Raw genomic sequence first — 23,881 nt, 5'->3', positions numbered from 1 at the left:
TGGATGTCTTTGTTTTTCTGGAAGTGTAAACATGCTAATGAAGGTGCATTTCAGAAAGGGCTGGACACTCCTTTGAGGTGTCCCAAATTAGACTACCAAAAATTAGAGATGGAACATGGTTTCAAAAGGAAATGTCACCATTGCCTATGGCTCCTTTCAGTCTGGAGTCCTCTGCTGGAGGACAGACAAACACTCATCATATCCCATCACTCTGCTCCCAGCTGCAAAGCCCCAGATGTCATCTCTAAGGACAAGTAATAATTTTTTAAAGAACGACAGAAGCTAACAATGAATGTGAACATACATACACGTTACATGCAGGTAGAGGACAGCGTTGTCAGAACCCAGGCTGTTTTCCACCAGCACAGTCACTCGGAATATGCCCACGTTCTGGTAGATGTGCTTGATCCCATCTTCTGTCGAGCTGAGATTGGCATACGACACAGCGGTGCCGTCTCCGAAATCCACCTGAATGAGTGATCTCTGGAGGTCTCCCTGTGGTGATAGAAAAGAGGAAGACTCAGAATAGACTTTGCTTTTCTTTTGAGAGACTGGATCAGTGCGGTGACCTAGATCAACTGGAGGTTAGTCACAAGGTCTGATGTTTCCAGAGGAAAGGTGGTCACTTCATCAACTTGCTCAGTAGTCAGTGGAGAGAAAGCGTCCCCTTCTTGAGGTTGACTCAGCTGCACTGTGAAGGAGGTGTCCTCCAAGGTGTGTGCTGTAGCCCTGTTTTGCCAATCATCAGGGGGACTAGGGGATCTTCTGGAAAATATGCTGGCTCCTTGCCCTGGGTTTCCTTACAGTGAAGAGCAGGGTTGTAGTGGGGAATGGTGCTCATCTCAGCAAGCGCTCAGGACACGGGTAGCTACTGAGATTGCCTCAGGAGTCTTTGGAACAACCCACATTGTGAGCTTTTGTATTTAAAACCATAAAAAGCAGAAAGATAAAACTGAGGAGTCCTCAGGGAAGGGTCAACTATATCAAAGTGGTGGGGTGTCAAAAGAACTGTTTCAGCCTCACATGATAGTAACAGCTTACAGCAGCTTATGACTTGCTCAGTGGCCTGATGTAAAATGAGCTGGATTTGTATTTATTTCAGAACAGCTACCAACACTACTGACACTAAGTGGGACCCTTTGTGCCTGCCTCAGAAGGGAAGGGCTAATGAATTGACGGAGCTGATTAAACTCTTCTCCTCCTGCCTAGGGATAATCCCAGCAGAGTAAGCTTGTGGTATAACTTAGACTGCCACTTCATGACATGAGTCTCCTGGGCTGCTAATCTAGCACGTTTCAGAATTGTTACAATAAATTACAATAAATAAATAAAAATCATAGCTGGGAAACAAACAAACAAACCCCACCACAACCCAAAAGCCAAGGATATCAGGAATCTGTATTCTCCATGTCAGAACAGGGATCCGCTAATGTGAAACAATTCTGAAACAAGTTTTAATCGTCCACTTCTGAAACGGAATTCCAGCCTGGTGCATGCAGCTTTATCAATCTCTGTGTCAGAGTCACCCAGCCCAAAAAGGCTTTTAAAGACTAAAAGAGGGAAATGATGTCATTTCCTCATTCTGCTTTACAAACAAAAAGCAATTTTTTAATTTTTGTGGTTGCAAGCCTGTTTAAAAGACAGAAAAATGAGTCATGCTTGCATACAAAAAAATTCATATAACCTATGTCACACACACTAGAAACACCTGTAAGATTTTCTCATATCACAAGGCAGTGATATGGCTATGGTAAGGGCAGTTTCTTACAGCCGAATCGTTACACAGCCTACACTGACCTGTATAACAACTGTGGCTGCTGTAGGTCCTCTCCCTTTCAGGTAAGATGCAGTACCTTGTCTTAACTTTAAGCCTGCTGACTCCTTTTGAAAGTCCCCCTCAGTGGCTCTGCATGATGCTTACGCGGGGTATGTTCACGCTTGCTGGCTGTTGCTAGGAAGCAGCTCTCTCTACAGCCTGGCGCACCGAAGCAGCTGCCACTCTCTGGAAGAGTGCCGGTAAATTAATAGCTGAGGGCAGTTCATGTAATTGGCTGAAAGGACATTTAATTTACTTTGGTTTGGTTTCCTTTTCCTTTTTTTGGTTTTGGGGTTTTTTGGTTTGGTTTGGTTTGGTTTTTCTTTTCCCTTGAGAGAGAAACAGTCCTCTGGCTGCCCAACTGGAATGAAAGGTACCTGTGTAAATGGTTGGCATCAGGCAGGTTTCCACATCAGAAAGGGAAATGTGTGTGTGAGTATGGGAGGGAATTGTAACATAATGTTCTCTCAGTCTTTTTATAACTTGTTCTAAAGGCAGAAATAGTGGAGGCTTGCCTGAATGGAAAGCAGGAGGAGCAGAGCTATACCTGGGGATGGCAAGAGAGACAAATTTTCCCAGATGGTCTCTTTTTATAGGCTGAAGTTGTAGTTGTTACACTGCCCTGGCACCCTGCTGGAAGCTCCGTTGCTTCCAAATGGATGAGACAAAAATAACTGTGTTGCTCTGTTCTGGAGGATCCCAGATTGAAGTTGTGGCAGGGGAAAGACATCCCTTGACAGAGGCACATCTTGGAATTCCTACAGATATCTCATGCCATTTCCCTCCTGGTGTCTTGAAGGTAAAGACAGCAACTCCCTGTTCTCCTCTTGAGAGCACCAGCGAGGGCAAAGGAACCCTGAGGTGCTGAGACATTACTGAGAAGGCCAACCTGAATATCCTTTTAGACAGAAACACGGGGATCTTGCATGTTAACTCAGCTCCAGGTTGCCCTTGGGTAGCTGTTAACTAAGTTTCTCTTAGTAATTAACTTGGTAACATCCAAAGTTTTCAATTACATATCGTCAAACCTAAGAAAGGAGCTTGAGCAATGCAGACTACTAAGGCCTCCATTCAGCAAAGCTCTTAGCAAATTCTCCATTGGATGCTTTACTAGAAGCTTAAGCACCTGCTCACATTCTTCTTTGTTTACATTTCTTCAGCAATTTGATACACAAATTGCTGAGGCAAGCGCTCCTACCTGTGTTACACAGAGGATCAAACTAGGGGGATCATGCCAGTCCTCATGAAGAGCCATTAGGAACACAGGAGATGCTCTTAAGTACAGAGTTATGTCCTTCATCGAGCTGAGTTATTTGAAAGATGTGCAGTTTCAAACACGATGCAGTGGTTTGGGCACTCCTGACTGTTTGACCGAGCCAACAGAAGGCATCAAATGGGATATGCCTCCAAAGACAGAAGTGAGCATACATGAGCTCCTCAGTTCTGAACTCCTTTCAGAGGGGGAATATATTCTCTCAAGTATGGTGCTGGACTCGGACCAAAGACAGAGATCTCTGAAGTACCAGTAGATGCTCTCCCAATTCCCCTAGGTCCATCATCACTAGGGTTTTCGTCATCTTTTGTTACTAAAAAAAGAGATGATGTCTTTGAACATTTTTCAGTAAAGCCATACTGCTGGGACAAAAGCTGTTCACATGGTTAAAACTGCACCACCATAGTGACCCTGCTGGCTTTATCATCTCTGAGTATATTTGAGGTCATGCAGTTGAAGTATAGTTCAGGTCGAGGTATATTCCTCTGCATATTTGAGGTAGCAGAGGAAGATGAAAAGGGTGACAGCATTTTAGAACAGCCCTGTTTCTGCAAGTGTCAAAATTTGTGCTCTAATGAGTGTTTTTTCTCTTGTCTTCATTTTGTCCATAGGCATGAAACACATGGTGTCTACAGGTGCTGCCAGGGAAGGGAGCCATTTCTAAGGCATGCAAGATTTAGATTTTGATTTTTCTTCCAAATTCCCTAGGGAGAAAAGATGCTGACAGAGACATCTAAAAATCTAATGGGAGAAGAGCTTCAGCTGCTGTTCCCCCAGTCTTTTTCATTTGTCTTGGCCTTTCCTGTTTTGTTTTAAAACCCTTTGAACTGGAAATACATTTTCCATTCAGTAAGATGCAGGCTATATCACTTCTCTGAAAATGCCACATGTTGAAAAGCTGACATTTAAAATTCTAGCTTAGGAAGGGGGAGAAAGAGAACTGCATTTTGACTTGTTCTAATGTTTTATCTATGCCAGGTAAGAGTATGGGCAGAATAAGACAGGAAAAGAAAGCAGGTGAGCCAAAATCAAAACATTTTCCGTATAGCCCACACTTGATCTACATCAGTCCCAGCTGTCTGTGTCTCAGACAGCTCTCCAGAGCCATTTGCAAGTCCCTGTTTACCAAGAGAAGTTTTGTTTTGCAACAATTTGATGCATATACATACATCTTGCAAAAATCTCTCCTGTTGCTTTTTCCAGCTTCTCCTTGTCATTTTGACAAGTCCAATACTACATGATAGGGGTTTTCTGAAGCTTTTAGATCGATTAAGGCAGACACAAAACTCCCTGCATTACTTCTGCAGCCACAGCGAAGCACTTGGATGCAATCAGCACCGAGCTATCTTTGGGCAGCCTCTCTGGCCTTCATTGTAAGAGGTCTTTAATGCCAGTGCTCTTAGGCATCAAGGGAGAAATTTGCTAGGTTGGCTGCTTGTGGTGATATCTCTGCATTTAGCTCTTGTATTTTAAACACACTAAGCTAGTCAGCAACCTATTACAATAGCTGAAAAAATGAAAGTACTTTTGATGGATGTTTTTTACCTTGTACTAGGTATACGCAATATGCACAAGCTTGGATATAACCTGGAGAAGTACCCTGCAATCTTGATAAAGGCTTTAGTCCAGCCAAAGACTTTAGCGTATGCTGAACTTTAAGCACATGAGCACTCCTTTTAGCCTGAAAAGAAGCCCTGGGAATTAAAAACAAGTTTCCCAAGGCCCCATATTATGCCCTTTACCTATACAACCTTTGATACTAAATTGTAAATCAGAAATTTACTGCTTTCTAAGGGATTTTCTCACTAAATGTCTAGGGGGTTTCCAAGCATAAACAAAAGATTCCCCTCTCCTTCCCCTCCCCGCCCCCCCAAGCCAAATGCACATTTTTCCTGTATCTTGCCAAAAGAATAAAAGTCTAGAGTGTACACAAGACCTGGATGCTTCCAAAAAACTCTGTGAAGCTTCCAGCCTCAGGGTATATCAAGAAACAGCCCATACAGTTTGCAACAATATTTTTACATTTTGATTATTGTTATGCAGCTCTCAGTATTTTGATGTATGTGAGATGTGAGACCCACATAGCAGGATTATCTCTCAAACACTCCGTCTGAATCTTGCCCAGAAGGTTGCAACAATGAATTTTCCATATTGAGTTCCAGTACTTGTATCTAAATGGAAGTATTAAAACAACGAAACACAGGTCAAGGTTTTTAATTTTGGTTCCCATGTTTCAGATTTAATTTTTAAGTCTTCAATTATGCACTGACTTGTGCGTCTTCCTTACAGTTGTTGATAATGGATTTAATTATCCTTTGCAAGAGACAGACGCTGCTGTTGTTGGATTGTCTTCATGGATTAATGTTTTGTGCTTTCTTCAGATTAACCCTTTTCCCTCTTTGGCATTTTCCTGTCACCATCAGAAAACATCCATCAAAGATATTTCTGTTGCAACTGAATATCTATGCATGGGATACCTTTAGTCTAGGTCTGTTTAAAGCACATGCTTAATTTTAAACAGATATTCAGGTCCAACTTGATCAAGTACTGAAAAATATGCTTTTGTGTGTAAATTCCTGCTTTCAGAGAGACGCTCGTAACTTTTTAAAATCAGAAACTGAATAGAAATCTGTCTTATCAGAGCAAATAGCTTGATACTTTTCACATGTGCTTCTTTTTCTACACCCAAACAGTTAATTGTATTAACCAAATCATTCATTCTGACTGCCAGTTGTACCAGCTCGACTCAGCTATGAGCTTTTTCTACAGGACTAGATCTTCTGTGCTCCACAGAAATCAATAAGTAGAGCCTCTCAGGATTATGCAGAATAATTCAACTTGTGTGACTGGAGGTGCATTAGAGGACTGTAGTGCTGTGTGTCATCATGAAGGCGAGGTCAGCTTTCATACATTTTCATGGAATTTCAGCAGTGAATTTAAAAATGCATGAAAGGCTCTGATTTCTCCCAAGCAGCTTGTCATCATCAGTAACACAGAAAACGCAATTATAATTCAGATGACAGTGGTATGGGGGAGGGGGTGGACTGGTCTTTCATCTGTGTGTTATTAGCAGGAATGTGGTGGTGTTAGATAAACAGCCATGATTCAGCATGTGCGTTGAAAGTTAGGATGAAGGTTTCATATTTTTGTAATCATTACTAACTAACTTTTGATATCAAAAGAGGCAACACAGTAGGATACCATGAAAAAATACAGACTATGCTTTTAAGTACTACTAGTTTTGCATCTTTAATTTGGGTACATCAACAATCGAAACAATCCTAATGCTAAACTCAACTCCAGAGGCTTCAGCTGAGTTGCATGCTGAATTGCACTGAACAACAGTGCTGAGGTGGGAAATGCCAATGATATTGTCCCCCCAGCAGGGTCCCTAAGCTCATTAAATGTACCAGAGACACAATATACCTTGTACAGCTATTTATTAACATTGTCATTACAGAACACCATAGTGGTCTTTAGGAAACTCAGGGCTCCATTTGTATATTCACATGGTAAGAAAGGACTGTCTGGCCTTACAAGCATAAAGCACAAAAATGAAAGGCATGGAGGGCATCAGGGAGAAAGCAAAACTCTATTTTCAAATGGGGGAATAAAAAACCAGAAAGGTTAAGTTTCTCACTCAAGGTCACACAGAAAGCAGTCAGAATGTGGTTCAGGAACGAGTTCAGATTGCCTGAATTCTAGCCCATGGCCTGAACTGTAAGAACAAATGAGCTTTCCCCGCACATTAGTCTAATCCAAACATCATATAGCAGCAGCAAGTAGTCAAAAGCAAGCCAAAATCTACTCCCAGTGGAGTGACTTTGTCAAGTGAGAACTGAGGCAGTCCTGGAATGTCAAAGACTTTTGGCTGTCATTTTATCAAGATAAAAAATAAATTAGAGGAGGCAGTTTCTCTGTGAATTATCTGTAATGAAACAGCCAAAGCCCTGAACCTTTCTGCCCTGAATGTCTTTACCGTCCATTTCCTCAGCAAAGATGTATGAGCAATCAGATGAAACAAGTTTGAAAGCCATTGTGTGAATAGCGTTGTTCTGGAGGCTGCAGCTTTCAGTGTCTCTGATGAAGCAGTACACCAAGCACAAGTGTCTGATGTTCACACAAATAACTCAAACACACAAATAACAATTGGGTTTGTGACAGGCAAGAGACCTACATGACCATGTGATGAGGAAGGCATGCAGAAACAATACCCGCCTAATAAAATTCCTCTATTTTCTACAACAGAGCAGCAAAATATGTCAGGGACATTGGATTAAAGAACTTCAGTAGCAAAATGGCTTTGTAATTTTTGATTTTGGATTTCTCTTGTTGCTGTGCAAAAATAAAGTAAGGATTCAGGTTGTTTCGGCTGAGAAACAACTCTGTTGTTGAACGCTGCAGTGTGAGAGGTATCAGCCATGGGTCTGTGCACACAGCCCAGGCCAGGGCAAAGGATTAACCTTTAAACCGGCAGCGTTTTGAGGCAATAGGAAAATTTGCTTTTAAGCATAACTAGTTTTCTCCTGTGCTGCCATTTACTGACAGAGATGCTATTGCTATTCTGCTTAGCTCAATGGAAATTTAAGACCAAAATTACCAGTGTAAGTATGGTGCTTTGCTTATTAAAAACTTCCATAATGCTTTGCACAACGGGACATATGCTAATTATAAAAGGAAATATTGATGCTTCCTGGCTGTTGTCACCCAGTAAGAATATCATGATGATTATACCCAGATTAATCGGAGAACTAACCTGGACAAACCTTTCCAATAATAGGAGCAAAGATATTAAGTGCAAGGTGACTTTGCAAACAGTTTTTAAGAAGTCATACAGAAATCCTAAAAGGTGACAGGAAAATTAGACCACTTTGGAAACCATTCTTACATTCAGATCATTTAAATATGAGTTGTTGGTTGGTTTTGCTTTTAATGATATTTATATGCTGCCAGATATAAATACTTCCCTGGAAAATTTCATATGAGTCAGGGTTAGAGAAACTGGGCCAGAATCCCAGCTCTCAGAAATCAGCAATGCTCTACACACTGCTGGTTTTGGTGTCTGCCCCCTCTTCGCTTATACAGACTTCAATGATTATTTTCCTTTTGTGTCTTCTTCAATAGCAGAACACTTCTGAATGCCTTGTCCTTGTTTTTCTCTTCAGATATCTTTTACTGACATTGTGTCATTGTCAGAATGACACAGTCCCAGCCCTCAGCATCACCACAGGCACAAGTAGGCTCTACAAGAAACCCCTGTGCTGTGGTTCCTGCCCCTGAATCCCACACCTAAGTGAAAACAGTTTTTTACTGCCGCCATTTGCCTCTCCCTCCCCTCTTAGCAAACCCCTCTGCTACAGAGATGCAGTGACTTTTCAGGGCCTCCAGTGAGCCTGCCCCTGCAGTTCGTTCTTCTTTTCAGGCCCAGGTGGGTCCTTAGATGGAGCAGAAAATCCTAGAAAGATAATAGGAGTACAAATCTCAAAAGAACTCTCATGCTTTGGCTCACCAGCTTCTTATATTTTTTTTTTTGTCCTGCAGGTCAAGTGGAATATAGGCATGAAAAAAGAGAGCTGGGAGGCTGTGGTGTATGGAACAGCTCTGCAGATCTGAAGGCTTCAAACAAACTATCTCAGAGGGATACGGGAGATGTTAAGATACAAAGGGACTACAACATAAGCAAAGGCCGCTGTTTTTTTTCCATCATAAAAATATTAACTGACATACAAGCTAAAGGAAGAGTCCCCACCAGAGTGAAGCACTTAAAAATATTGACCACCACTCCAGGGGGCAAGGGTTGAATAGGACACATTTTCTTCATATCCATGGGGCAAGGGTTGAATAGGACACATTTTCTTCATATGCCACTGGGAAAAAACGCACATGCATATACAGACATATCCAGCCTTTCTTAACTTGCCTGATGCCTTCTCTTCAGCAAAAATTGAGTGGCACAGATTTTGTGGATGCTGAACATCCTGGATTGTACTATGCTGTATACCTGTGCAGGACAGAACTAAACGGAAATGGCAAGTTCTTCTTTTGTGATATCTCTGCCTTGTTTGCAAGGGAAAGAAACTTCCCTTTGAGAAGTGGGGTTGGACTAACCAATCTCCAGAGATCCCTTCCAACTACAACTATTCTGGGATTCTGTGAAATTAATATCTATTCTATAAGAAGGTGGTTGTTCTTTTGCTGGGTTGTTTAACTTTTCTAGTGAGTGGTGAGATTTTTGTTACTGAAGCAGTTAATTCAGTAAATGCTTTAGTGTAATACAATTATGCTGCTATAACCACAGTTTATTCTCCTATAGCTTGCATATAGCTGGGCAAATTTTCTTCTCTGTTGAATATTTCTTTTGCTGCAACATCAGCCCAAAGTCATTGTCAGATTGGGTCAAATTCACCCAAAAGTTTTGTTGATTGCTCTGTAAACTCTGTATATTGACAAATCTAGGATCAGGAGGTCAAGATTCACCTAGCAGAGAGAGTAATCAAAAAGGCTGGGGGTGGATCAATACTGTTTCAGCCCTCAGAGCAATTCCTAACCTCTTCTTTATCAGATATACTGAAAGAAGGCCCCCCCTTCAGATCTCCTCAGAAGCTGACTCAGTCATCCAAACATACTTTCCATACTCCCTGATACACAGCATGAGAAAAACTCCATCTCCTGATGGAGAAGGTGTTGCTTTCAGACTCTGGTGAATACTGAAGCAGGGTTATCAAAAAAGATCAGAATCAACAGAAAAGACAGCATGATTCACAGGAGATCCCTGTCTAACAGAGCGGTCGGGGCATTCTTACAGGATAAGTGAATTCAAATGCTCAGAGAAGGAAGAGCAGGACATTTGTCCTGAGTTTCCCACACCGTGGGTGATTGTCTCTCCCTCTGACTATTGGCATAATTCTTTGACAGTTTTGTGACTGACTTCTCAGATGACCCATCTCCTTCTCTCAATCTGTTTTAAAACTTTGCTAAGAATAGAAAGGCAATGTAATGAACACTTTTTTGGGCGTATATAACAGCACCTTTCTTGATTTTTTTTTTTATTTTTTATTTTTTTTAAAAAGCCTGAAGACTTTGAATGTTGTTTTGGACTTTTTATTCTTCATCTTTAAACAGAGAAATCAATAATTTATTCAGATGAACTTATATGTTTGTACTGTTATGACAGCATCTACCCTAGCAATGTTGTATGACTGTCACTACCAAAATAAAGTGACCACATCGTGGAGAAAATGAACATTCAGGTCAAACAACTGCTTCAGGTTAGGTATGATTTATTATATGTTATTGCCTTTACAAATCAGGACACCTGTTTGCTGTGGAACACATCAATAATAGAGATGGAAAAACCCCAACACATCCCCTACAAAACTCAGCTCCAGAGGTCATCCTCATTTCTCTTTCCTCACTGCAGATGACATTTACTATGGAGAGTCAGAAGTAATTTCCATGAATACTCTAAGCTGTAAAGGGATGTACATTATGCCCTAGTGTAAAAGCATAGCTGTTTTAGGATTTATTGGCCAGCTACAAAGGAAAAAGAGTAAAAGTTTAAAGAAATCAAACTGCATTAGGGAAAAAGAGAAAATAATTACTTTGTGAATGTTATTGTTTGGGAGCCTACAATTAAACGCAGATAAAGAAGTGCTGAGAAATAAAAACAGGTGAAAAGATTTTAAACATATTTTCTAAGGATTCAGAAATGGAGGGAGCAGAACAGTGAAATACCAAGTTAAGTTACAGGTGTAACAAAAACACAGGCTGTGATCAGAGTTTGAATCAGCTTCACATTTGCAATCAATTTGACTTAATGCTGCTGATGACATCTTGAGATTTCATCCACAAACACCTAAACAATATGTACCAGGTTGTGCGATGGGGACAGATCTGCGCATGTACTTTTAGCCATGTTTGGTTGAAAGTCAGTGGCAAGTAAAAATGGAAATTCAGTTTCAAACACAGTAAGAAGTTAAAAGCACAGGTAAGGCAGGGGATTAGGGTTCAAACTTGCACTCTCCAGTTCTACTGTGAAATTCCCAAACCAAACCAGTTCCCAGTTTTTATCAACTTCTCCCAACCACTACCCTATGCAACACAATACGCTTTCATTCTCATCATCTCCATACATCATCCATTACCTTTTCAAGCATATTCCACCCCAGCTACACCGTGGAGCTGACTGACTTTGTCCCACACTCTCTTGGTTTACCTCTTCACCACTTTACAAACTTTGTCTGGCATGAATCAGACTCAAATACACCCATGGGGCCTGGGATACAACATAAAAATAGAGCCTACCTCTTCCAGCTGCACCAGGAAAGTGACATTGTGTCCTTGCTCGGCTGTCAGTTTGCCATCAGATGTGATTATGCGAAGGCCCTGAGGGGCTTTGCCAGGACATTGCTGTGGTTTTGCTGTGTACCGTTCTCTCACACCATCCGTGCAGTTATTAGAAACAACTTTCCGGTATCTGCAAAGGAAAAGAGAAATCTGTGCAAGATGTTGACAGGGAGCATAACAGGGTTGGCTGGGAACAGGGAGGCAGTTTTGAGGTTTCTTTAGACTAAGGAGATTGGAAGAAAACAAATTCCCAATATATTTTAGCATTTTTCTCAGCCAAGCATTCCTCATGTGCCTGACATACAAGTAGTTAATACTGTTGTTAATGGCATGTAATATTTTCCTGCATAGCACACCTATATACCACATATTAATAAATTGCTTAAAACATAAAATTATATGATAATCTATTTTACATATTAAACAACTATAAAGTTATAAATAAATTATATACACATACAGTATGGAATTGTATTCAATTATTATACTGTTAGGCATAGTTTAACAGCTTTTCTCACATCTCTCCACTTCTCATCAGTTGGTAGGCAACTCTCTCTAAAGATGCAACCCTTGAGCGCTACAAAAATGAGAGAATTGAAGAAAAAAGCAAATTCTGCCTATCTTTGAGTGTACAAAATGCCAAAACACAGCTTGGGTTCCTTCGTTTGCTTTAATCACTTGCATCAGAAATGAAGTTTGATGTCAGCATCTTAACTTAAACTATATCTTCCATTGACTTCCAAGAAGGGCCAAAGAATAATCAGCATTTGGGCTAGCTGCCCATCTATTACTCCAGTTCACATATGCATCAGTTTCATCTCTTTCCTCTAATTTGTTTTCCACCATTTCTGCCTCACCTGATCCCATATGATTTCAAGAGGAGTCTTTTCAGAGACTTTAATGATTTGGCCTTTGCCTTACAGTTTTCCCCCCAAGTCTTTAAGGCATCATTTTTCAGGGAAAGGTTTGGACCATACATGATGGAGATCTGGAGTGCCAGACTGTGCACCCTAACAAACTCAGTGAAGAAGAGGTCCCAAGGGCTTCAGCCAGCTTTGAGACACCTATAGTAAATGCAATCTGTAGTTGTCGCTGTGTTAAAGTCCATATGGGTGCTCTAGCTAAATAAAGTCTGGTGTGCCACTTACCCAGTGCTGTTGAGATAACTTTGTCCAAGGCTACAATCTTTTGACAGGGAAGATGGGTTATACCAAAATGCTGGTAAACACTGCCCATTGCTGTGACGTTCATATCCATAATCACTGTTTTAGGATTAAAAGAAACAGTACCATAAAAAACCCAAAAGAACAAATACAAGTATTAGCTCATGCTCTCTACTGTTGATAAAAGTTTTGATTTTCCTCAATCTGTTTACTAGGATTTCTGATTTTTTTTTTATATAACAACAGATTCTTCATCCTGCCTTAGCGTTTTTTTGGGGGGTAGAGTTACCTTACATATGTCCCAGTATAAACAAGCAGAACCAGATCAGGTAGTTCATGAGCTATTGCATTATTGGTTCTCCCTCCACAGTCTAACAGTTCTTCTCAGGTTCAACTCTAGACTCAAATATAAAAAAAGCCAGAGCTCTAAGCTAAGTTCAGTCACTGCTGTCTCAGTCGTATCTTAGAAAATTAAAGTGCGAAATAGTTAATTGTATTTGCAAACTATATCACATGAGCTGTAGAGGAAAATTTACAGCCCTGAGAGAGCTCTTGACTGAAGGCATTAGCAGCGTATTTGGTAATGGAAAAGAAGGCTTCAATCTTCAATTCTATTTTTGTTTGGAAGAGGAAATGCCACCAAAAATTGTGTGTTAGAAATAATGAGTCAAACTGTAATCTTTTGTCCCAGTTTAGGTTTAGCTATGACTAAATTTGCTTTGGTTCCACTAAAAATAAACAACAGTTCAAATTGGTTTTGATTCCAGGTAAACAAAGACTCTATAAAAATTGTTATTGTGGAACAAATAAACAAACAAAAAACCTCTTTAATCAGTATTCTGTTCACATGTGGTTTTACTCTCCAGCCATTGAGTGATGAGGACCGTTCAGTTGGAAAATCATTCTTATTCCTTTTACTAAGCTTTCTCCACAGCCCATAACGGAGAAGTTAATGGGATGGCATTTCTAAGAGCTGCTATACAGAGTCCACCAACTCCATTCCAATATTCCAGTTGCAACATGATCCTTAAAATGGCATTTCTTTGCAAAGCATTTTTTTTTGCTTATTATCTTTAATGTCTTGGTATCAAGTAGCTTGATATTCTAAGAAAAGAGGATTAGGGCAGCATTAGATCACGTGATTAAAAGCTCATCTCCGTATACATAAAGAAGCAGAAAGGAAAAACAGGAGGCAGAGGAACCCCAATAACCTGGTCAGAGCCAGTGGAGCCCCTGCCCCAGCTCCTCCCAGGGCTGTCACAGGAGAGCCATCAGCCCATGGCCGGGATGAGACGTACCAGATTGTCAATGGGAGACGCTCTCCCCAGATCACTTTGCAGATCACAGAGCGGGGTTACTGCACGCAGGGGTACTGAGCTCATGATGCTATGCCAGGGAAGAGCATCTGGCACCTCCATTTCTGTTTTCCTGGGTGAGGGGCTATCTGTTCTGTGTGCATGTGGTGATCTAAGTCTCAGCAATTGGACTCAGACCATGGGTCACAGCGGTCCATATGCCCACACTTGCCAGCAACTGGAATGACTGGAGTGTGTGCATATTGCGCAGGTGAGCACCAAGCCAGACAAGCCAGTGAGTAGGATAAAAGACTTGGGAGCTAGGTGCTGATGTGGTCGTAAGTCTGGGCTGGATACTAGGTCCGTGAATTGGTTATTGGAGAGATCAAGAGGTCTGGGGAAATGGCTACTGGTGTAAAACCCATATAGGTCTCGACCTGCTGATGAGACCTATCATGTGTGTATGCCTATGCGTGAAGCAACTGGAGAAGTCCAGTTGTCAGCAACTGGGGAGACAAGGCATCCAGGGGCCAGATACTGGACAAACCTGTGTGTCTAAGACCAGGTACTGGTGGGATGAATATTGTATGTATGCTTAGAGTGCACATATTTTCCACAAATGGGATTTCATCTTGATCAACCAGAGAGGGGAACAGGATGAGGCAATTGGTGTTTGTGCGAGTACTGTGTTTTCTGTTTGTGCTAATCTGTGTCACCAGCCATGTACGTATGCATATATGTACTGTGTGTACGTGCATATGTGCGCCTATCAGGAGCAAACACTCAACTTTGCTACTGCCTGGGTCAGGGGACATGGAGCTGCAGCAGCCTCACCTCTATCAGGTGATATTTGTAGAATAATATTAACAACAACAAGAATGTTTGACATTATGAAGGCTTTTTTCAAATGCCTTTTTCTTTCTGGACCAAAGCATGATGGCTTAAAACAAAAATTTAATTAATCACTATTAGACAATTTTAAGAAGTCTAGCACTAATCTAAGATATGAGACAAAGAAAAAAAAAGGAGAGAATATTTTGCAATTTATTTTTGTTAAATTTCTTATACTTGTTATCAAAAGCGGGACACTGAGAAGAATTTTGTTACCGCTTTTTACTCCTGCCTGCAACTTTTCCTTCAGAATCAAGAAAAATATGTTTTGAGGTAATCTGAAAAAGGAGAAATTATAAAGATGACATTAAGCAAAAGAAAATTAAAGCTGCATATCACTTGGGAAAACTCCTAAACATCTATTAGACTGCACGACTGTTCCAAAGGAACATTTTGGCAGCTGTGGTGCTTGGGATATCTACAACAAGTAATTGAGAACATATTCTAGGAAACAACAATGAAGTAGGTGACCTAAATGGTCTTTTCTTCAGTTTTTTGACTGAATTTTCATCAATCTATTTACTCAGATGCTAGTGACTGAATGTTGCATAATTGCTTTGGAAGCATCAGCCAGCCTATTCTCCCACTGTCATGTGGTTCTCTAATCATCCTTGTTGGAATAAGAACACTATAGCTGCAGAATACACTTTATAATGAAGAAAATCACCATTCTGACTTGCTTAGACAAAACAAATATTTACATACAAGTGGGACTCCTGTATTTTTGTAATTCATTTGTCAACACTCTGCAGCACTGTATTCCTAAGTTATCATGTGTCACTCTAATTAAAAAGCTGTAACACTGTACACACACAATGTTCTGTAATCAGTTAGGTGAAAACAAAACAAAATAATACAGTGAAATCTGCCTCAGAGGGGATCAGTACCCCTTTTTTGCAAATCGTCTGGCTCATTAAGGCCCTACAGAAATATCATCCCAGTAAATGACAGGAATTGCTGTTCCGTATCTCTCTACAGATGCAACAGCCGCCCGTTCACCTCCGCAGTCTTGGAATCTAATGAATTCCTTGGCTACAGGCTGGTGCACGCAGAACACTGATGCTGACAACAAATTGCTGCCTACAATTTGGCACAACAGGCTTTGTAGCAATCAACAAGCATTAGCATCAATTGGATTGCCATAGCACAAGCCAGTATAGCAAAATCTGGAGACAGGGAAGGCATCAGCTTTAGACTGCAATCAGCTAGCCGAGTCATTGCCTGGTAACTGGGAATTGGAATTTGCATATATTGATGATATTTTGTGCCTGCCTGAAAAGAACTCAGGTAAAATAGATAATGTACCTATCAAAAAAGAGTGGAGCATTTACCAGCAGGGATTGCTTTATCAGTATGAAGCAGCCTATCTTATGGCTCTCACTGATGATTGTTTTACCCTGGCCACTTTTACTGGTTTAAACTGGAATCCTGTTTGTCTTAGTCAAGTAGAATTGCAAGTCCTTCTCTGTAATTAGAGAGAGATACAAATTAATTCCAGAAGTTCTGTATCCCTGCTCAAAGCTCATGGTAAATTTGCTTATCTAAGATTATTTGCAGCACAGATAATAATCAAAGGAAAAGAAATCCCTGAAGGAAGTTTGTAGTTTGAATACAGACCTAACAAACATACTGTCATGGAAGAACTGTAAATCCACGTGAAATTATTAAAATCCCACTGTTTTAAGATATAGAAAGAGCCAGTTAAGTCAGGTGAGTGATTGCCATGCTCATACTTCTAAAAATCGAGAGATGATTTACCACATAACCACAGGACTTCCTTAACACTAACAGCTTCACCTTAAGGTCAATTATGCCAGAAACTGAAAATGCTACTTGTGGCTTTGTATGCTGTGCTTTGCAAACTTTTCAGATATTAAATGGGGTGGAATCAAGGTATCTGTGATTATAGTCACCTTTGTTCTGCAGTTTCCAAAAGCCCTCGTGGAAAAAAATAACTGTGGCCACAGCTGTGGAAAAGTCTTACCACCTTTTTATTCACTTAATACCATTGTCTAATACTGAACTATGATGCAAGTGTAGATTTGTGTTAAAGGGGAGCTGTGCTTGCTTCCCAGTTCTACAGGATCTGACATGGGATTTATCTCAGAGAAGGATGGATTCAGCTGCAGTTTGAATTATGGATCTATGAAGGCATATGATTACAATTGCATCACAGTATCTGGAGTCAAGCTATACCAGCTTATGTTAATAGGGAACCTAAAATCCCCAGAATCTTTCCAATAAATCCATGCCCTGTAGATATCTAGGCCCCTAAAGATGCAGAGATGCACCGTAGACTTTGCATAGTGAATTTGCATTTTCCACAAGCATTCAAAATGAACTAAAAATTCATTCAAAATTACTCTTCATTAGCTAACCAAGCCTACCTCAATGATAAAGCAAAGTTAGTTAACCTAAGGGCGCAAATGTATGCGTATTTCAGAACTGACACCTGCATGATCGTCTGAACTGATGAATGGTAACACATGAAGCCAACAGAGTCTAATCACATTCAGTATCTGCCTTCTGCCTCCCCGCGGTTTGTCAGGACAGTTTCTCATGACGCAGGACTCTGATGTTTTAGCATAAGAACTAAACCTAGCAGGCAGGTCTGTAATTTAAGTGCCAAAGAATAAAAAAAAAAGACGTAGCCAGATCCTTGCTGGTACAATCAGTGAAATAAATAGGCCTGATTCTCAATTGTGCTATGGCTCCTTTGTGCATCTCTGGCTATCCAAAGTCGCTAGCACCAGCGTCAACAGGCTCATACTTCCCATGAAGGTGTGAGATATGGGAATACTGGTAGGAGAAGCTCTCAGTATTAATGACAGTGGGTTCAGAGGAAGGACTGACAGTGTGACACTTAACTCCAAGTTTCTATCAAAGGACCTGGGAGACAGGTAGCTGAAGGATGAGCACCACCAAAGATTTCCATCTGCATCTAGGAGGTGTTTCTACTGAAGAGATATTGCCGTAATAATGCTCAAATGGCAGGAAGGAACACAATGTAAGGAAACTGGGTAAATTAATGCTTTAATAACACACAAGTAACGGTGTCATCCATTTACCCAAATCAATTAAATGAAGGACATTCTTGTTTCTAGGCCGTTGCTAGGACAGATTTGCCGAGGGCTTCTGCACATTTCCACTCCCCCCTATTCCTGAAGCACCATTGCCCTCTGGCTGTGAGCCTCAGCCCCTGCATGGAGAACAAATACCTGCTGCTTCAGCCCTCGCCCCGGCTAGTTTTGGTTCTAGCCCATGATAAGAGATGTCTACTGTCAGAAGAGTTCAGGTTCCCAAGGCTAGAGAAACTACAGTCATTTCTAATGTCACCCAGTTTTGTTGCTGTGTAAAACAATAAACAAATGTGCCCTTTTCTCTGGGAAAGAACTACCATGGGCTGAATACAGATTTGAAATGAACCTGGAGTTCTATGGTATTACCAGGAGAAAAAAAATATTATAAAATCTTTATGTCTTTTATAACTGGCATTTTTCCCTCTGAAATGATAAAAAGGCACTCGCAGGATTAACAGCAATAACACTTCTTTTTTTTTCACTTTACCTGACCACACATATATTTTTTTATTTCAAGCCCTGACAAGCTTAGATAATAAAATTTTCTCCATACAAATTCAGTGTCTAAACAGCAAAAAAAGTCCTACTCTGACTGGGGCAGGGATTGTTGTCGTCTTTAACTCTGTATATGAGTCTGGGTCCTGTAACCATTGATGTTAATATAAAAAGCCACCCATTTTATTTTGAGATTGCAAAATCAAGTACAGTCAGCTAAGGGGCTTCTCCCTGCCTGGGGGATACATGTCCCCTTCAATCTCCTTCTGTTAAGAGCCCTGCCCAGCAAAAAGAGAAATAGAGAATTCAAAAGCACTGCTGAAATGTCATGAATGAGAATGATGAAAGTGTTTCTTCCTTTTGCAGGAAGGACCCCACAGAGGACATCCTTCCACAACAAGAATTAATTCACCAATTTTCCTCCAAATGCCTCTTCGGACCAACTTCTGCAGGGTGCATCGGCAGTGAAGAGTTCAACAAGGCAGGCACTGAATGCTACAGTGCAGCAGCAGCTTTGCTGTTCTTAGCACAATAAAAGCGGGCTGAGAAATACAGTAGAGCCAGCAGAATTGCTTTTTTCTTGCCATGTCTTTTCTCCTTCTTTGATAAACCTCTGTCTCCCATTCCCTGTGGCTTTTCTGTCCTTCTCTGGCAAATCTGTGTAAAACTATGCTCCTGTCTGTATTAAGTAGATAAATAAGTGATGAGTATTGCTGGTAAATATTTCTGAACTGGATGCTTAAAGCAATGTTTCAGTCTTTTTTCCTCAGAGGTGCTGGGGAAGGAAGCTGAAATGGATAAATTAAAAATCCAAATCTGAGGACTGCAGTAATAACAAGAGCTCAGAGAGAATTGGAGGGGATCACAACAGTCTGCTCTAAACCAAAACTGGTTCCATCAGAAGGAGGAAGGCCCTCCTAGGTCAGCAAAGCTTTCCATCAGCTCAGCACAGAGACATGCAGTATTTTTAAGGGTATTTTTCTCAGGCTACTTTTAACAAGATGACTTTCGCAAAGTCCTAATTCTGCCTCTTCCAACAGATTTTGAGGGGTCTTGTTGGTGCACGTGAACTGTGAACGTCTGTCGTACATTCCCAACCATCCAAGCTTTCTCTTATAGATTCTCTCAAAACCCAGCAGACCTTCTGGAAAAGTTTCTTCGAAGTGAATGTAAAAGAACTAAAAGCATGCTTCCCCCAGCAAATGTCACCGTGGTACTTTTGTTCTATACCTAGCAACAAAGCTTTGTAGTAGCAAACCACACAATCAATTTTAATAAAATAGAAACATACATTTTCAGAGAGAGACAAGTTATTGAAGGAACGCATATTTTTATCAGAAGTGTTTCATGAGTGTATGTCCCTTACGAGTGTAAGGGGTTTCACCACTAACGGATTGACTGTGAGTCAATCCCATCAGTTATTTTCATGAAGCTGGGCATGAGCTTGGCACAGCTTTGTACTGCATGCTCTACAAGAAGGTCAAAATCTTCAGGGAATTTCCTTCCTATTAATTTTTTTTTCTGGTTGGCTGCTATCTTTTTTACATTACCAGAGATGTTAAGCGGCTGAAATCCAGGACCTTTGGGCACCTACATGATGAACTACACACAGAACTGAGGTATTTTCTCCCTAACAAAGAACCCACTGGAAGATGGGGAAATCATCAGGAAACCATATTCAGAAAATCAGTGCCCAAGTATGCTCATAATTTTTATTATTTGGTGCAAGAAGATTTACTTTTTTTAACACATGGAAAAGCCTCCTGTGTTTCTGTGATTTTATATAGAAAAATCAATATAACGACAGTTATGGGAGGGTGAGAAGGGAAATGCTGTAAATTTCCATGGTCCTGGAGTGAACTTATATAGCAAGAAACAAAATATTTATGAGATGAACCTCTTCAGGGTACATGTTACAGCTTCTGGGTTTAATTAATAACATGGCATAGATGTAGCTGGGTGAGGTGAAAAGGGGGTTTATCAGCACTGCCAAAGAGCCACCATCTCTCTCTTCTGGGATATTCAGGACTGTCTCAGACTTGGAGAAAACAGGTGATAGAGAGATTTCAATAATGCGGTTCCCTGCCTTTTTTGTGCAAATTGCTGAGAGTCAGCAGGAAGCTTGAGATGAAACTAGAAACTGAACATTTTATCACGCCATTCATAACTCACCAATGGACTCTACTTCCTATAGCATACAGCAGAGGAGCAAAGGCTTCAGAAGGAGATTAACCCAAAACATGAAGGCAGTGTCTGTTAGATACTATCAAACATGGTGGTCCAGATATAACAAATGACCCAGGAATTCTGTAGATACTTGATTTCCGGAAGATGAAGGCCTACTTTGCGTATGCATATATCTACTTTTACACTTATGTACATATATACGTATCTGTGTGTGTGTGTCTATGTATGAAGAATTTATTTTATTTTTTACGCACACTATATATGTCTTGCATACTACTTTCACAGCCACAGCCATCCCTGGTCATTTCTGAGGTTAGATGTGCTAAATGGACCTTTTATCTTAATGCTGCACAGAGCTCAGATGTCACCTGGAAAGTGGTCTGTTCAGCATCAATTTTGTGGGACCCTTAGCAGATTACGGGTATCTATTCCATTTTTCTTTTGACATACCTGCACTATCAGGGAGCAACCTATTTAGCCACTTACATGTTTATTATTATCTACTCTCTGCAAGCCTACAGCCTCTATAGTGAGCTCTGCATTGGTGTGGTAGAGAGCACACAGTTCTTGTGCCCATTGCTCACCAGTCAAAGTCTGCCTCTGTGCACACACACGGCTCCGAGGTCATAGCCCCAGCATATTTTCCTTGCATGCATTTCTTCTCTGACTTGCGCTTCCTGTAGATCCTTTTTGCTCCCATGATGCAAGCTTCTCCCTGGAAACAAAACCAAAAATATCTTTTTCTGACACCCACCAGGCTATTTGTATCGCCCAGTTTTTCCAAGCCTGTGCAATGGGAGCTGTGACTCAAGAGAAGAGGATGGGAAGTCAAATGCCATGTCAGTACACTGAAGCTAATTAAAGCTACTGAAGCTTCAACTGAAACTAAAACAGCTTTTCCAATACACACTAAGAAATGATCTGAGGTTACTTATGTATTTGATTCAGTTCTGAATTTGTTCCAAAGCCAATGAGCAATTGATTCAGGCCTATTTCTCATTTAGAGATTAGGTTTCACAGCAACTGAAACCAGTCTGATCCCTCTGCAATCTGAGACACAGAGTAGGTCTATTTCCTTGGTCTGATCTCTTTGGCAATAATTCTATTCAGTGGAAACTAGTAATATGTGTATATGTAAATACTTTCCACATACTATGAGTTCAGGTTTTACAGGGTTTGACTTATGTGGATGATAACATTACCTTGTCTTTTCAATCCTATCTTCAGCACCCTGCTGAATATTTCTATCTAGGGAATAAGGCTCAGCCTTGTAATCTCAATGGACAGCAAATCAAAAGGCAAGAGTCCACAGTAGCCCTCCTAAAAATAGTTCTGCAAGCTCCAAAGCCAACATCCTCAAAGATATACTGCAAAATCCTTGACATTTTTGCTTATGCAAGCACAAGAAAGTAAAGAACAAAAGTGGGGTCTCACTTGTTACCTTTTATGCTCTTAAAATCGCTGTAGGAAAGAGAAACTTTCCATGGCTTTGATTTGCCCATGAAACAGAAGGGCCTGAATGGCAACTGGTGTAAAATGCTGTGCCTCCTTGAATTTCAAGGAAGCTGTACTGATTTTCCACATCTAAGGATCTAAGTCATAACCGGTATTTTTCGTGTGGAGTTGTGCCTTGTGTGAGCAGCTAGTCTGAGTCAAGCTACTTTCATTTCATATTCATCATTAAACTCTTGCCCAGCAAGATATATACAGAAAGACAACCTTTGATGATATAAATGGGTGTTTTCGCTTTAGACTTCAGTGGAGCCTGTGGTGTTTATATAACCGCAGAATTTGGGCCATATTTTATTCTAACCTGATATAACACAGGCTGTTGTGTCAAACCTGGCAGAGCTGGGAAGGTGCCCCAAGGCAGGCGCAGGCACTGTGCAGAGCACTTTACCTTGCTGGGCACTTAAGCAATGGTTCCAGGAGTGATGCAGCAGCTGCATCCAGGGTGCAAGGGACAGGGCATGGGGGCCTAACAGACTGAGGAATAAAGTGCCCAGCTCCCACAGCAGAAGTACCACTGCTGAGAAAGACAGAACAAGGATGAAACCAGGTGAGTAAGGAATGAGGCTAAGAGGGCAGGAATTTGGAGAAACAAGTGTGAAAGCAACTAGAAGGGTCTTAAGACACTGTCTCTGAGGACACAGAGGATGGAGGAAGAGAAAGGAGGTAAGGACAATGAAATTGGATGGGAGATGTAAGACTGAAGGAGTTCACGCCTCTTTCAGCAGCAGTGCTTCTGCTGCTGTTGCATTCTGCAGGTCTGGACAAGTCTGAGCTCATTGCCTGCGTGAAGAATGAAACCCAGAAGGCAGCTGTTCGTCCTTTGGGGCTCACAGAGTGCAATCTGAGGCCAGCATGCCTATGTAACAAAACAGACCCATCTAGTAAGGGACAATCTGATACACCAACCTAACAGGAAAAGATATTAGATCATGCTGATTTTTAACTGTAGGATCATTAGCTACTTCAGGTCAGATCCCAGTCTCCTTGCTTCTCACCTGGCTGTGGAGTTGCCAAGGCCTGTAGTCCTCTTCTGCACACCTCCGATCAAAAATGGACTTGTAGTCTACTTTCACCAGCTGCCACTCTGAGCGGTGGCTGAAATGTCCAAACACTCTACAGAATACAGCAGAAAGAGCATACAGTAAAAGGTAGCACCAGATGGAGTCTGGTAGCTACAGAAGTACAGTCACCCACAAATTTCCAACAGAGATTAATTGCTTTAGGAGTGCCAGTCCTACTGATTTTCACTTGAACGACCTAGTGAAAGTCAGACTTGGGCTCCTAAATACCTACAACCCTCTGAAAAATTGCATGTAGCTTTTATTCTGTGGATCAAGATCCTCCCACTTATGCCAATCCCCAAAATGATTATACAGAGAAGACTTGACATGGGGCTGGAGACAGTTATACCTACAGGAGTTTGATATCTCAGTTATGAGCTTTGGGAATCCCTTCCACACAAATTAAAATCAGAACCTGAAGGGATCATTCTTTGTACATCTCTATTAACTCAGGTTAGTTTCCAGGCCACATATTCTTTTTATTACAGGTCAGTCCATTTTTTACAGACAGAAACTGAATTTTCCTCCTGTTTTTGCAAATCTGATCTCAGGTAAAATGTCACAATTTCTAGCAGGGTGAATCCAGATTTATGCACCATGCAGAGCTCAGCATACCACACTGAAACTAATCATAATTTTTCATGAGTCAGCCTTCAGGCAACATTTTGTCATTCATTTTTACAAAAGAATGTCTTCATTTTTCTGTGTCTCAGTTAAAAAAAAAGAAAGTAGGAGCAAAACACAGCTATAAAAATACCCCAC

At 40.9% G+C, this 23,881-nt stretch overlaps 1 protein-coding gene across 2 annotated transcripts in view; it reads right to left on the bottom strand.

Moving 5' to 3' along the window:
- Positions 1-23,881, bottom strand: part of SORCS1 (sortilin related VPS10 domain containing receptor 1) — a 308,182-nt gene that overhangs the window by 30,729 nt on the left and 253,572 nt on the right. For both annotated transcript variants that reach the window (XM_075504592.1, XM_075504593.1), the window contains exons 15-19: positions 23,054-23,171; positions 21,131-21,261; positions 12,584-12,697; positions 11,394-11,565; positions 309-495 (exon numbers count right to left, since the gene is read on the bottom strand). In XM_075504592.1, the coding sequence (XP_075360707.1) occupies positions 309-495; positions 11,394-11,565; positions 12,584-12,697; positions 21,131-21,261; positions 23,054-23,171 (722 nt within the window). The remainder of the gene's footprint in view (positions 1-308; positions 496-11,393; positions 11,566-12,583; positions 12,698-21,130; positions 21,262-23,053; positions 23,172-23,881) is intronic.

Source organism: Mycteria americana, chromosome 6 (assembly GCF_035582795.1).
Source record: "Mycteria americana isolate JAX WOST 10 ecotype Jacksonville Zoo and Gardens chromosome 6, USCA_MyAme_1.0, whole genome shotgun sequence".
NCBI lineage: Eukaryota > Metazoa > Chordata > Aves > Ciconiiformes > Ciconiidae > Mycteria > Mycteria americana.
Note: the sequence above shows the minus strand (reverse complement) of the source record. Positions and strands in the feature narration are given on the sequence as shown.